The 15,577-nt window shown below is 42.3% G+C and overlaps 1 protein-coding gene across 1 annotated transcript; it reads left to right on the top strand.

Annotated features, from left to right (window-relative positions):
- Positions 1 to 12,320: 12,320 nt before the first annotated feature.
- ATOH1 (atonal bHLH transcription factor 1) lies at positions 12,321 to 14,559 on the top strand. The gene has a single exon (XM_066280304.1). The coding sequence runs from the start codon at positions 12,519 to 12,521 to the stop codon at positions 13,584 to 13,586; it is 1,068 nt and encodes a 355-aa protein (XP_066136401.1). The 5' UTR covers positions 12,321 to 12,518; the 3' UTR covers positions 13,587 to 14,559.
- The last annotated feature ends 1,018 nt before the right edge of the window (positions 14,560 to 15,577 follow it).

The raw sequence follows: 15,577 nt of genomic DNA, 5'->3' as shown, positions 1-15,577 counted from the left end.
AAAATGCATGAGCTAACAGTGAATGCAAGTTTAGGGAAAAGAGGTGGGGAGTACAGACCATTTCAGACAGAAGCCAGAAATCATCCCTCAGTGAGAGAAAGCAAAGCTCCTCTGAGAACTGGAATGACAATGTGGCTGAATGAGTCTTAGAGGCCACACTAAGAAACGTGGTCTTTAACCTAAGAGGATCCAGCAACCAAATTTAAAATATACAGATTTTAGCAAGAGTCAAGTCCTAAATTTGTTTGCCTTATGTTGTTTTGTACAACTAGAAAGTGCTCATATATACACATTGAATAAATTCAGGGAAGTTTTTACTTTCCACAAACTATCCCAGAGAACGGTTATTATGTTTTCCAAAATTGAATTGATTATCAGAATCATTACTCAGAAACTTCCACTTAAAGAGGCATCCTAAAATGTGCATTCACATGGTACCAAGAATGTCAGTATTGCAGACTTTTCAAGAATTTCTGCATGGTGCGTGCAGAAATTCCATCTTTAAAACAGATACAAAAATTGTCCCAACATCAGTTGTACAAATAAAAATATTTTTGAAGCTTCTGAGAAAGCAAATGAAGGAATCATTACTACTGATTACTGTACAAGTGGTGAGGGCTTCATTTAGAATGGAAAGAGGTAATAAAGGAGCCTTAGAAATATACAGATGTCTAAATTTGCATGCACTCCAATAGCAAGATTAGGTTGCACCCTCTCCTCCATCAACCCTTGCCTCAACCTACCTTCCAAGGTACCCAGTGTCTCCAGCAGCTGTGAATCTCCATGGATCTGGGGCAAAAACTGGTCTTCTAGGCTTTCCCCGTAGACCAAGGGTATAGGCTTTCTCAGTTCTGCTACGTCAATTACTGCCTGTTTACCTGTTTCCATTTTGTAAAATTAGTTAACATCATTCATTGTTATTGTCTCTTTAGCGATTCTTATTGGATTTATCCTTTTTGGGTCCTTTTTCTGTCATATTAATGATATTTGAGGAGGGTATCTGTGTTTAATCTGAAACAATGAACTGGAACATTTTTATTGTTTCCTTCATATTTCCTGGTTGAATATGTTTTTCATCTCTACAGACCATTTTTACTGCTCATTCATGAATTACCTGCTCTTATCTTTCGGCTGTTTTTCTATCAGGAACTAGTCATTTTCTTATCAGGTTTAGTAGTTTCTTTTTATATTATGTTTATTAACTCATTGTGTATAAAATTTATTGCAAGTATTTTTTCTAGTTTGTCATTTACTTTTAACTACTCTGATTTTTGTACACAAAAAGAAAATTTTTAGTTTTTATGTACTGTAGTTTGTGGAACTCTTATTAAAAGTATTAATTTTAAATTATTTAATGAAGTTTTGAGTTAGTAAATCTTCCAGTGATTTTATGCATAGAATGGCCTTACTTAGCCTGATGTCAGTAAAACACTTACTTACATTACTCTATATATGTTTATAATCTCATATTTTTATATTTAACTTTTAATTCACCTGGAATTTATTTCATTGTGTAGTGCAAGAGACTTAAAAATTAATTGAGAAATGTAGCATGTGTGCCATTAAATACATAAAATATATACATACAATTATGAAAAATTTAATAAATAATTTAAAAGCCAATACCCATTTTACCACAATGTGAATCCTTGTCTAAGGATCTACTTTGGAGAGAACCCAAGCTAAAGTAATTCATACTTGAAGTAGTCTAGGAAGCATAACCTCTGGTGGAATTCTGGAGTTGGATCAGATAGCAGCAAAGACTGCACTGTTAGTACTAAGTGAATTACGGTAACCCCTGGCCTGCTACGTGGTTACTATTACTAAGAGTCTCATCCATGATGAATTGGGAGACGATGTAGGAGGAAGGGGATCTACTGAGTTTATGCACTATTGCTACCATTTGGGAGATATGGTAGCAGTGGTCGTCGTAAAAGACTACAGATATGTTAGATTCAGTAATATGGATACACCTCTGAAAGAAAATTGTGGGCTCAAGTCAACCAACCACCAACTCAGGACACAATGTGAAATCCAGAAAACCTCTATAACATGCACATTTACTGAAGCCAGAGGGCAACTCAGGCTGAAAATCAGGCCCAATTGTGAAAGTAGCAGTATTGCAGAGAAGTTTTACTACACAGCTGTGGCAAATTTCCGATGCTGGGCTCTGGTAGAGAAGAAATGGGAACCAAGGACAGCATGGAAACATGTGGGTGCATGTACTTGGATCCCCATCTTCTGCTGAACCATCTAGGCCTCCTGAAAAAGCCTGCTTTCCATTATTCAAGAACAGCCTACACCCTTGCCTGGAGACCATGCAGAGATCTCATATGAGTAAAATACCTCCCAAGATAATTCTTGCAAATCTCCATTAAGACTGGCCTTACCTTTCTCATAGTTTGTAAGCATAAAGCTAGGGGAAAGTTTCAGCACAACCCATGCCAGTATTGTTCTTATTGTGGAAGCAAAGGAACTATTGACCAAAAGTTCTGCTATACCTAGGGGAACTTCAATAACTCAGAATTTAATATCCTAGCACTCCAACTATTATGCTGGGATGGATTTCTTAAAGTTGGGAGAAGCACCTGACTACAGTAAATGAGGTGGAAATGTCAGAAAAGCTTAATCAGAGTTTTCAGAAAGGGGTGGAGGGATGCTTAGAGAGGAGGGTACACTTCATTAGAGTTAATGCTTAAGACCAGAGAAGTCATCAGCTGACTGTTTCCAAGGAGAGCCAAGAAGAAACTCTCCTCACTAAATCAAAAAGGAGAGTGTTTGCCTGACTAAGCAGTGGTGCAGTGGATAGAGCAACAGCCTAGAATGCTGAGGACCTATATTCAAAACCCCAAGGTACCTGACCAGGTGGTGGCGCAGTGGATAGAGCATCGGACTGGGATGCAGAGGACCCAGGTTTGAGACCCTGAGGCCGCCAGCTTGAGCATGGGCTCATCTGGTTTGAGTAAAAGCTCACCAGCTTGGACCCAAGGTCGCTGGCTCAAGCAAGGGGTCACTCGGTCTGCTGAAGGCCCGTGGTCAAGGAACATATGAGAAAGCAATCAATGAACAACTAAGGTGTCGCAATGAGCAACGAAAAACTAATGATTGATGCTTCTTATCTCTCTCCATTCCTGTCTGTCCCTGTCTATCCCTCTCTCTGACTCTCTCTCTGTCCCTGTAAAAATAAAAAAATTTAAAAAAAAACCGAGGTAGCTGGCTTGAGTGCAGGTTCATACATTTGGCTTAAGTGCAGACTCACTAGCTTGAGTGCAGGTCACCAGCTTGAGTGTGGGACCATAGACATGACCACATGGTTGCTGACTTGACCCCAATGGTCACTGGCTTAAAGCCCAAGGTTGCTGCCTTGAGCAAAGAGTCACTGCTCAGCTGGAGCTCCCTCATCAAGGCACATATGAGAAAGCAAAAAATGAACAAATTAGGTGCCGCAACTATGATTTGATGTTTCTCATCTCTCTCCTTTCCTGTGTGTCTGTCTGTCTTTCTGTCTCTCTCTTTCTTTCCCCACCTCCACTAAAAAAATTGAATGAAAGAAAGAAAGAAAGAGAGAGAGAGAGAGAGAGAGAGAGAGAGAGAAAGAAAGAAAGAAAGAAAGAAAGAAAGAAAGAAAGAAAGAAAAGAAAGAAAAAGGAGAGTGCTCAAGTGGAGCACTCGTGTTGTTGAGAAAACTCAGTAAATCTATTTTGAAAGCTAGGATTTACAGTCAGGATCCCAGCTATGAAAAAAAACACACAACCCCTGTGAAGTGCAATAAAGCAAAGCACAATAAAATGAAGTATACCTGTACTAAATTGAGAAGCAGAACCAGAACAGAAATCAGGGATGTTGACCCTAACGGATCTGTGGCAATAGCTGGTAGACCACATTGCTTCCAGGGGCACAGTAGTGCAGAAGGATAAATAATAGACCCCCCCCAAAAGAGGTCCACATCCTGATCCCCTGGAACCTGTGAATTTGTTCCCCTACATGTCAAAAGGACTTTTCAAAGGGATCAAGTTAAGGATCTTGAGAAGGGAAGTTTATCATGATTTATTGGGGTGTGCCCAGTAAGGTATGGTAAAGGAGGCAGGAAGCAAGAGGCAGAGTCGAGAAGGCGGTGTCACAGCAGAAGCAGAGATGACAGAGAGATTTTTAGATGCTATGCTGCTGGCTTTGAAGCTGAAGAGTCAAGAGATGCAGGTGGCCTCTAGAAACTGGAAAAGATAAGGAAAGGAGTCCTCTCCCATAGTGGCTTCAGAAAGAGCATGGTGCACTGACACCTTGATTTTGGTCCAGGGAAACTGATCTCAAACCTCTCACCTCCATAACTGTAAGGCAGTGTATGTATATGGTTTTAAGCCACTATGCTTGTTACTATTTTTTATGATGGTTAGTTATATGTATCAACTTGGCTAGGCAATAGTACCCAGTTAGTTGATCAAACCCTAATGTAGGTGTTCCTGTAAAGGTAGTTTGTAGATGTGGTTAATGTCTACAATCATTTCACAATCCTTTAAGTAAAAGTGATTACCCTCAGAAATATAGGTGAGCTGCTTTAAATTAGTTGGAGGCCAGAAGAACAAGAATTGAGATTTCCCAGAGAAGAAATTCTGCCGTAAGCCTGCAGCACTAACTCCTGCCTGAGTTTCCAGCCTGCCGGCCTGCCTGCAGATTCCAGACTTGCAAGCCCCTACAATATTGGCAGCCAATTCCTCAAAATATATAAATTTATAGAGAATCTCCTATTGATTCTTTTTCCCTAGATAATCATAACCAAAACACTTGCTATGGTGGCAATAAGAAATGAATACAGGTAGCTAATAAATAAGAGTATTGCTTGATCTGAGTGACCAGAAAAGACCAAAAGTAGGTAGGCCAAAATTTGATGTCAGCCATCAAAATAAAAATTTACTAATATTTTTCTAGTTTCTACACCTGAACAAGTTTGGGCTAATCATTGGAAAAAGATATCAAATCCTTCTGAAGATACTTTCAATCCTTTTGCAAACAGACTTAAACTAGTTTTAACTGGGAAATATACTTGGGAAAGAAAATAACACACGACTATCAAAGTGTTTTTTGGATAAAAGATGCGAACTGACACTGTATCAGGAGAACCAAAATATCATCACAGATCTTTGTTACAGTGGGACCATTTGAAGGCCAGGTAGATAAATAGAATCCTTCCCAAGTTCCTCTGAAAGAGGTCTAATGGGCAGCAAGACTGGAGTGATTTCTCCAGTCCCTAAGTGCATAAGTTAGATGGATATGCTCAGCAGTTGTCAGAAACCTCACATTTGCTACCTAACCCTTAGATCAGAAACCATAGTGGCCGAAAAGGCCAGATAAAAGCCTCTGAAAGTGCACCCTTCCCCAATGTAGTAAGTCAGAACAGTGGTCCACATTGGACAGAACTACAGAGATTTGGTGTCACTCTCAAAGATGTGCACCACTGGATGTCAAAGGAGTGCCCTCGTCACATTCCTATTTAATTTTCTGGTCTGATACCTGCAAAAATCAGACGGATCATGGAAGGTAACAGTAGACTGCTATAAAGCAGGCAGTGGCTCTGATCTCAGATGCTGGGCCACTGTTGCACTTACTGTGCAGCTATGGATCTGGTGGATTTACCAGGAAGGATCACTGGAAGCAGTTCAGATTCACTTGGATGAAAAACAGCACATTCACAGTCTTGACCTGGGGCTATGTTAACATTGTGGTGATAAAGGGAACTTGTTCATTTGGACCTTTTATAGAATGTCATAGTGGTCCATTCTACTAATGGCATAATTTTAATTGGACCTGGGGAGCAGATAGTAGTTTTATAAGGAATGCCTTGTAAGGCAGATGTGGCCAGGGTATAGGAGATTTACCCTATAAAGATCCAGGATCCTGACAAATTGGTGATGTGTTTAGGATTCCAGAAGTTTGTGACATGCTAAAAAAAAAACCCAAAGAAATGGACAAGCTATTACACCTTGCACCTTTTGGCACTGAGAAAACAATATGCCTGGTAGTCCTCTTCGGATTTTGGAGAAAGCACATGCCATACTTAGGAATATTGTTCTAACTTATTTATCAGTTAATTCAGACAGCAACTAATTTTGAGTGTGGCTTTGTAGCAGATTTAAACTGTAGAATAAGCATCCCTGCCCCTCAGATCATATGATTCAGCCAAACCCATGGCGCTAGAACAGGGGTCGGGAACCTATGGCTTGCGAGCCAGATGTGGCTCTTTTGATGGCTGCATCTGGCTCGCAGACAAATCTTTAATAAAAAAATAATAACATTAAAAATATAAAATATTCTCATGTATTACAATCCATTCATTTCCTATTGCTCATGTTCATGGTTGCAGGTGGCTGGAGCCAATCACAGCTGTCCTCCGGGACAACACCAAATTTTTATTGGATAATGCCTAACGTACATGGGTCATTGTATGGCTCTTATGGAATTACATTTTAAAATATGTGGTGTTCATGGCTCTCTCAGCCAAAAAGTTTCCCGACCCCTGTGCTAGAGGTATACGTGGAACATAAGTCTGCCATTTAGAGTCTTTTGCACATCCCAGTATAAGAGGCAAAGCCCTGACCCCTAAGAGCTGGGAGCAAGGCCGCACCATCTGCAGCAGAGAACTATCCACCATTCCAAAAGCAGTCATTGAGCCTTCGTGGTAATTGGACTCTTAACGAAGGGATGTTAAATGACTACACAACGAGAGCTACCACCCTGATTTGAATATCACTTCAAGCCAGATGTGGGAAGGGAGTGGAGCAAAATAGCAATCCATCATATTGTGGAAATACACATTCTGGATCACCAGACCCAAGCAGGTACCAGAGAGCCTTAGTAAGTTACATGGACAGGCATCCCAGACCCTTACATTACTTGGTTACATTGATGCCTCACCTTTCGTGAGCAGTTAATAGAGAAGAAACAGACAACAGAGAAGGAAACACTGAGGCCTGGTTCATGGATAGGGTGATTTGATATGCTTGCAAGTTGAAAGTAAGCCACTGCTTAGGAGAAATCATCATGACTTAGAAAATTTTATTTTAAATAACATGTAAGAGAACACATTTCAAGTTTATACTCAATTTTTGGCACCCCTGGAAAAATATTCTTTGAGTTCTTGTGAATGAAATTGTTATTAAAACCTGAAAATTCATAAACCCATTAGCATAAACCTAACTTTACTGTAGCAAAGCAAAGCAACATTTTTTAATTAATTAATGCATTTTCTACCCAGGGCCACCAGTGGCCCCAGGCCCTTGCTTACAGCCCTGAATGTCCTGCAGAGAATCCCTGCAACTTAAGTATGGGTCAAGTCATCTCCTGTCAGAACCCTCCATGGCACTCTGCCCCAGGAAGAGTCCAAAATTCAGACTTCAGGACCCCTCCAACCAGGACTCACCACCGAGAACTTTTGCAGGAGCCACTTGCAATTGACCTTGTCTCCTGGACATAGATAGGTTCACCTGTCTCTCCCTTTTGCTCTCACAGTAGCCCACCCTCTTGTTGATCATCACAGACCCCTGAAAGGCAGTGCAAAATGTAACTTAAAGTTTTAGCAGTAACTACAGGCCTCCACATACCTGGTATCATGCACCAGATTTACTCTGATCTCGCTTTATTCTCCACTAGCCTGGATAGTTCCTGAGACTTTGTCTTTCCTGATCTCAATATTTTAAAGATAATAGGCTGGCTATTTTCAAGAATGTTCCTCATTTGGGTTGGTTTGATGTTTTCTCTTGATTGGATTCAGGATATACATATTTGACAGGAATATCATAGAAATGATGCTATGTTTTCTGCATCCTAACAAATGGCTCGTATATTTGAATTGTCCCATTGCTGGTGATGTTAACTTTGACCGCTTAAGTTGTTGTCTGCCATACTTCACCATAGCAGTAGAGTCAGTCTTCCTTCATGTAATCAATACGTATATGTACAAAGTATTTATCAAACCATCAATATATTCATTTGTTGTTTTATTAGCAAAAATTCATACATACCTCTATTTCTCAATGGTAGGTAATCTGTTGCTATCAATTACATATTTTGATGCTACAATTGTCCTATAATTTGTCAGTGGAACCTGCTTTAAGCAGGTCCCTGTGGTCTTTTGACTTTGTGTCCATCACTCTTTGAGTACTTCTTTATTTCTGACATGTCATCTTTTATTTTTTTCTACCACAAACCTGGAATCAGCCCATTTTCCAAGAACCCTGGTTCTTATTAGTGGACAATTTTATTTAGAAACTAAAATCTAGGAGCCAGATATGCTCCTTGCTGATCCCAGACCCTGAGAATGAAAAGAGCTAGGGAATGTATGTAGGTACACCGCGCGCGCGCACACACACACACACACACACACTACCTTTATATCTGTTTATATTTCTATCATCTATTTATACATATTTATACATATTTCTATCATCTATTTATACAAAGACCATAAATTCATAACAAAATCACCAATTCAAATCAAACTCTACAGCTTTCTCCATTTCCATATTTGTAACTTTCTTTTCTGATAGTGAGAAATCTTACTCTTAAGGTCCTCCAATATTGCCTGACCTGTGGTGGCGCAGTGGATAAAGCGTCGACCTGGAAATGCTGAGGTCGCCGGTTCGAAACCCTGGGCTTGCCTGGTCAAGGCACATATGGGAGTTGATGCTTCCAGCTCCTCCCCCTCCTCTCTCTCTGTCTCTCCTCTTTCTCTCTCTGCCTCTCCCTCTCCTCTCTAAAAAAAGGAATAAATAAAAAAAAAATTTTTAAAAAAAAGGTCCTCCAATATTTTCTTTATCAACCTTTCTGTATGCAACAAATCCAGCTGTCCACACACACACACAGAAGCCCTCCTCTCTCTGCTTATATTGCCACACCCTACATTCTGCTGTTGCTGCCACACTCAGCCCCTACACACAATCGTGTTACTTGATGTTCAACATCCCATGCCACAAACCCTACGCAGGTACATCGTGTTCACACGACTGAGACTCCAACCCCTTGCACCATGGCCTGTATCCCCTTCCCTACTCAGATACTTCACTTCCTTAGCCCTAGCTAATGGAAGAGAAAGAGAACAAGGAAAGGAAAGGAGGGCAAAGAAAAATCGCTTCCTGTTTATTCAAAGGGCAAAAGGAATGTATTTCACTACAAACTCCAAAAAAAAAAAAATCTTACATTTTTGGGACATTCTATATTACTCACCTAAAAATTAGGACCTGTTTTTAAAAATAGTAGTAATACTAATGATTTTCTATAAAGCAGGCAAATTGAGATCGCTAGTCCATGTATTCAGCAAATATTTGGCTACAGCCCATAAAACTGTTTAAGCCCAGAGAAAAATGATTATTTGGCAGTTATGCAGTCAAATTTAAAATACAGACAAAAGATCTGAATGATGCAAGCCCAGGAAAATGTGAGCTTATATATTTGCTAGTCACATTATGTGAAAGAATTCCAGGAGCAACTTTCAGTTGACATAGTTGGGGAAAGTCAATGTATGAGGAATAAATGTAATATAAACAGCTAATAATTCCAGGTTCTAGCTATTTAAACTGCCATACATACGTAGAAGATGTTTAATCATTTTTCTAAAAGTCACCTTTTCGCACCCATGATTAATAGCAATTATTTTTTGAAGTAGCATATTTTAGATAGCAGTACTATTTATAGAAATAACATCATGAGTAGATTCCAATAGCATTCATTCCAATCATCAAAAAGTTGGAGAATTTCCCCCCCCCCCCAAAAAAAAAGTATGAGGTGACTTTTCTTATTCATTTTTTCTTTATTCTTATCAATGGTTTTCAGATTAGGTTTGGATTTTTCTGTTTTTGCTTTTCTTTCTGTTCATATTATTGAATGTACTTACTTACAGAAGAACCTAACTATTCACATAAAATTCCATCTCTGACCTTTCTGGACTTTAAGGTTGGAAGGCCCAGGACTATCCCTACACAGCAACAAACAGACAAGATTGAAGGGAAAACTGGTGAAGAATGATGTATTAAGTACCATTGTAACACCATTCTACCATAGGCTTTACAGCTGAATGGAGATTATCTATGACTATCTTCATAAAGGTGTAGAAGGGTAAATATAGCATATAGTACACAACAGCAGTTTTCAAACATTTTCATCTCATGGCATACATAAACTAATTACTAAAATTCTGCAGCACACCAAAAAAATATTTTAATATATTATACTTTTTGCTTATCTGACAAAAATAGGTGTAATTTTTATTTATTTGTGTTAGATAGCTATTGTTGTGTTAGCTGATGTTATTTTTTTAAATTTGACAATCTAAGGGAAAAGGGGTCAGTGCCCCTAACTAAATAGGTATACTGCATGTTTTAAAAATTCTTGCAGCACATTGGTTGAAAATCATTGGTATAATATACTATAAAAAATTAGTATATATACATATTCATATATATATATATAGATAGATAGATATATTCCAATCCAGTCCACAAGATTCTTTTGTCCAAGAAGGTATTTCTTTTTTAATTGATTTTAGAGAGGGAAGGGAGAGGGAGAGAGAGAGAGAGATTTGTTGTTCCACTTATTTTGGCATTCACTGGCTGATTCTTCTATGTGCCCTGGAGATCGAACCCACAACCTTGGAGTATGGAGAGGACACTCTGACCAACTGAGTTACTCCACCAGGGCACAAAGAATTCTAAGTGTCAGTTCAGATCAACTTCCTGCGAACACTAGCAAGAACAACTTTCAGTTCGTTCTGGGCACAGTCATTTCTGGTTGCATAGAGCTATCTCTGCTAGCTTTTCTCTTCATCTTCTCTATCCTGTCCCGACCACAGCCACTGCTAAATTACACAGACCAACTGGTTGGATACCACTCCGGTATCCCAAGGTCTATGCCGAGAGCGCCCTGAGATGGGGCGGTGTTGGTAGCAAGCGGGGGCGTGCCCAAGGCTGGAGTGTTTCTGATTGGCTTTTCGCTGTGAATACAAGAGACCGGGGTTTCTGGGACGCAGCTGAGGTGCTCACTTGAGAGCTAGGATCCAGCTCAGCCCAGGACCCAGCTCAGTTCAGGACCTCACGGACTTTTAGCCCACGGCGGTGGCGGGGGGTGGGGAAACCTGGGGGAGAGCACTTCCAAACTTAGAGGGGCGCAGAGGGTGAGGCTGTGGTTTCTGGGTGTTGCCAGAGAAGCCACGCGCCCTTTTAAACCCTGGGATCCTGGAGCAGATGGGTAGGTAACTCTGGGATTTTATACCTTGAAAGCGTTCAGAATCGCAGGGAACGTAGATGCCTTTCATTCTCTTTTGGGTACACTACCCTTGCTCCGCATTTAGTAAGGAGCCCCGCTGTGGGAACGGATGGGCTCCCGGATAAAATATCCCGGCCCTAAAACTACTCTGGACAGTTTTCTGCAGATTACCATACTAGTTGGCCGCAGGGTGTTGGGAAAATGGACGGAGAAGATGGAAGGATCTGGAATTTGGTACATCATATAACTGTACCACAGTTTCTTTCCACTAAAAAAAAAAAAAAAAAGTTACATAACAAGTCAATCAGAAGCAAGAGATGAAAAATTGAGAAATGCATTGAGACTTTTTTTAAATCCTAAGACTGATTTTAATTGGTGTACATCATTTAGCAAGTACATATCTACAAAGATTTACATATACATACATGTACACGTCCGACGTGTGTTGGCATGTATATGCATTGTGTGTGTGTATGTGTGTATATATATGTGTGTGTGTGTGTGTGTGTGTGTGTATATATATATATATATATATATATATATATATATAAAATATGAGAAATTTTAAATGTTTGGGCACAAAAGGTGGAAGCAGCGACCCTAACTTGGAGTCAGCAAAGAGCAAGCGCGCTCCTCCCCGCCGCGACAGCTCTCCGCGCGCCGGGAGCTTCCCGTCTCTCCTGCAGCAGTCCGCGCGCTCCTGGCCGTGCCAGTCTAGCCGGAATCGGCTCTGGTTCCAACCAAGAGCCCGCTCCCCGCGGACTCAAGCACCTCCGCCGCGACTTAGTGACACAACACCAGAGTCGAATTACAACCCGCGATTAACATATGAATTTAACGAACTTGAAGACTTGGGGGAGGAGGGCGGTCGGGTGGGAGTAAGACCAAGAACCGGCGCCAGAGTCCCTAGTAGGCAGGAACTTTTCTCCGCCTGTAAAAACTCTTTGATTGGCTGTTCGCACGCGCCGGCCCGCGCCCTCCATTGGCTGAGCAGACACGCGACCGGCGCGAGGAGGGGGCTGGGAGAGGTGCGGGGGGAGCCACACTGGCGCGTGCCGCTTTTTAAAGGGGCGCAGCGCCTTCAGCAACCGGAGAAGCTTCGTTGCACGCGACCTGGTGTGTGATCTCCGAGAGGGTGGGGGAGGGTCGAGGAGGAAAAAAAAAAATAAGACATTGCAGTAGAGACCTGGAAAGGGTTTTTTGTTGTTGAGCTAGTTTACCAGTGCCTCCTCCGAGCCTGAGCCTCTGAGCCTCCGAGCCTCCGCAGTGCAATGTCCCGCCTGCTGCACGTGGAAGACTGGGCTGAAGTGAAGGAGTTAGGAGACCACCACCGCCATCCCCAGCCGCATCACCTTCCGCAGCCGCCACAGCCACCTGCGACCCTGCAGACGAGAGAGCACAGCGTCTACCCGGCCGAGCTGTCCCTCCTGGACAGCACGGACCCACGCGCCTGGCTGACTCCCACTTTGCAGGGCATCTGCACGGCACGCGCCGCCCAGTACTTGCTGCATTCTCCTGAGCTGGGTGCCTCCGAGGCGGCGGCGCCCCGGGAAGATGTGGACGGCCGGGTGGAGCTGGTGCGGAGGAGCGGCGGCGGCGGCGGCGGCGGCAGCTGCAGCAGCAAGAGCCCAGGCCCGGTGAAAGTGCGGGAACAGCTCTGCAAGCTGAAAGGCGGGGTGGTGGTGGACGAGCTGGGCTGCAGCCGCCAGCGCGCCCCTTCCAGCAAACAGGTGAACGGGGTGCAGAAGCAAAGGCGCTTGGCAGCTAATGCCAGAGAGCGACGCAGGATGCACGGGCTGAACCACGCCTTCGACCAGCTGCGCAACGTTATCCCGTCCTTCAACAACGACAAGAAGCTGTCCAAGTACGAGACCCTGCAGATGGCCCAGATCTACATCAACGCCCTGTCCGAGCTGCTACAAACGCCCAGCGGCGGGGAGCAGCCGCCGCCGCCAACAGCATCTTGCAAAACCGACCACCACCACCTGCGCGCCGCCGACCCCTATGAGGGTGGCGCGGGCACCGCGACCGCAGCGGGGGCGCTGCCGGCCTCCGGCGCCGGCCCTCGGCCGATCCCGCCTGGAAGTTGTCGGACGCGCTTTTCGGCCCCGGCCTCCACGGGAGGATACTCCGTGCAGCTGGACGCTTTGCACTTCTCGACTTTCGAGGACAGCGCCCTGACGGCGATGATGGCGCAAAAGAACCTGTCGCCTTCGTTGCCCGGGGGTATCCTGCAGCCTGTGCAGGAGGAAAGTAGCAAAACCTCGCCCCGGTCTCACAGAAGCGACGGGGAGTTTTCCCCCCATTCCCATTACAGTGACTCGGATGAGGCAAGTTAGGAAGGTGACAGAAACCTTGAAAACTCAGAAACAAAATCGCCCTTTCCCAGTGCGAGGGAAGCCCTGTGTTTAAAGATCCCCGCACCCTTTTAATTTTTGCTCAGCGATGGTCGTTGTTTAGCAACGACTTGGCTTCAGATGGCAGCTACATTTGATGGTTGGCAAAAGCCGCCGCTATTCCAAATTTCCTACCGTCCAATATTGTCTGATGAAAACTTGTTAAAGTTGTGTTCTCCCCCCCCACCTCTGCTCCCCCTGTAAACAGATAAAGTATAATTAATTACATGTACTCAAATATGGCATCATTATTCTAGTTCCCTGCTGCCAATATGCTGCTAAAACGTCGTATTTTCTCTGTCGCTGGTTTGTGTTTAATTTATATTATGCCCTGGGCATCCATCCCTGTGTGTTGCGCGCACTTACGTGTGGGAGAGTTAGTATTCCTAAGTTGTTTCAAAATGTATTATAAAACGCAAAGACTCCAAAAGTGACTAACTTTTGACTATGGAATGGTTCGAAAACGCGGAACTTTGAAGTTTATATATTGTATAAACATACCCAGTATGTATATCGGATCGCGAGAAAGTTGATGTCTTTTAGGAAATTGGGCGCACGCACTTTATCAGCCGCTTCTGCTGTGGTTCCGGGACAAACTCAACTGCCAACTGCAGACCAGTTTTGTTTTTTTAAACACAGCCACTTATAATCCTTAAGCTCTTTGCAAATGTTTGTTTAAAAAAATTAAAATAAAATAACCCAGTAGTGTCAAAAAGCATTTGGTCAATTCTATTTTGTTTTGTTAATGTTAGAAGATTTATTTATTATTGAGTGTTTGCTACCATTTTTACTTATCTAGATTCATTTTTTTTTTACATTTTCTACTCGAGATCATTTTATTTTAAGTTAGCAAAGCCAACTGCCATTGTTTTATGTATGTCCTTTTGCAAATGATAAAAATAAACTTGAAAATAACTTTTTTTTTGTCACTTATTCCGTTCTAACATAAACATTAAAAAACAGTTTAAAAATAACCTGGAAGACTAGAACTGTCTTCTATGAAATGCGACTTTATGCTATCTAAGAGTTTTGAAAACATTTTGTGATAAACCTTGTATCTTCAAGTAGAACCAGAAACCCCTAGAGCCATAAAAGCGCTCCTCAAAAATTAAGTTGTGATATTCAATTTCTCCCGAATTTGCAACAGTGTTTGCCTCCTGGACAGGCGGGATTCTCCCCACCCTCTTCACTGCAGCCCTAACAAACTCTCTAGGGAAGGCACGTGTTTCAGGTCTCCTAGAATTTCGCCAGGAGTGGTGAACTTTACTAGTATTACTTGTTTCCACTTCATAAAAACTTGAGCCAAGCTGAAAGCTTTTCTTGTTAAGGTCAAATTCACAACTCAAGCCTATTCTCTCTCTCCTTTTCTCTCTCCCTCCCTCTTTTTTTTTTTTTCCTGGGAGGTGGGAGGTTTGAAGGCAAAGAGAGGAAAAGAGAACAATGGAAAAGAACTTGAGGGCAAGAGGATAAGGTTAATTGAATCAAACCTGCTGTTGTTCTAGGAAGTTGTTGACCGCCGCTCATTTTTTTTCTTTACGATCTATTCTGCTTCTTCCGTTGTAGATGATAATGTTTGCTTTTATTTTGTCCTTATCGGAATTAGTTCCTATATAGAAAACACTGAACTACATTTTTAGTCAACTGCAGAAACGAAAAGGTGCGCGCACACTCTCTTAGGGTTTTCACTAAAGAATAGCCTATTCTGGGTCTCAGGATCATACATTTTTAAAAAGCTAATACTATGTGTGTGTGGAGAGAGTGGAAAGCAGAATTATAAAAATGCACTTGGCAAACGTGGAAGTAGAACTCTTTATTAGACTAAAGATGGGCGACGTTCCACTAGATAAACATCGCTTTTATGCTTTTATATGTTGTATCTTCATTGGGACAATAAATTGCGAGAGCAGGGGCGGGGGGGGGGTGACAAAAAGCTA

Source organism: Saccopteryx bilineata, chromosome 5, assembly GCF_036850765.1.
Source record: "Saccopteryx bilineata isolate mSacBil1 chromosome 5, mSacBil1_pri_phased_curated, whole genome shotgun sequence".
Classification (NCBI taxonomy): Eukaryota; Metazoa; Chordata; class Mammalia; order Chiroptera; family Emballonuridae; genus Saccopteryx; species Saccopteryx bilineata.
The sequence above is the reverse complement of the archived record's forward strand: the minus strand, read 5'-3'. Positions and strand labels throughout refer to the sequence as shown.

Bases quoted from the DNA above. Each gene is read 5' to 3' on its own strand.
- ATOH1 (XM_066280304.1), top strand. From the start codon at position 12,519: ATGTCCCGCCTGCTGCACGTGGAAGACTGGGCTGAAGTGAAGGAGTTA.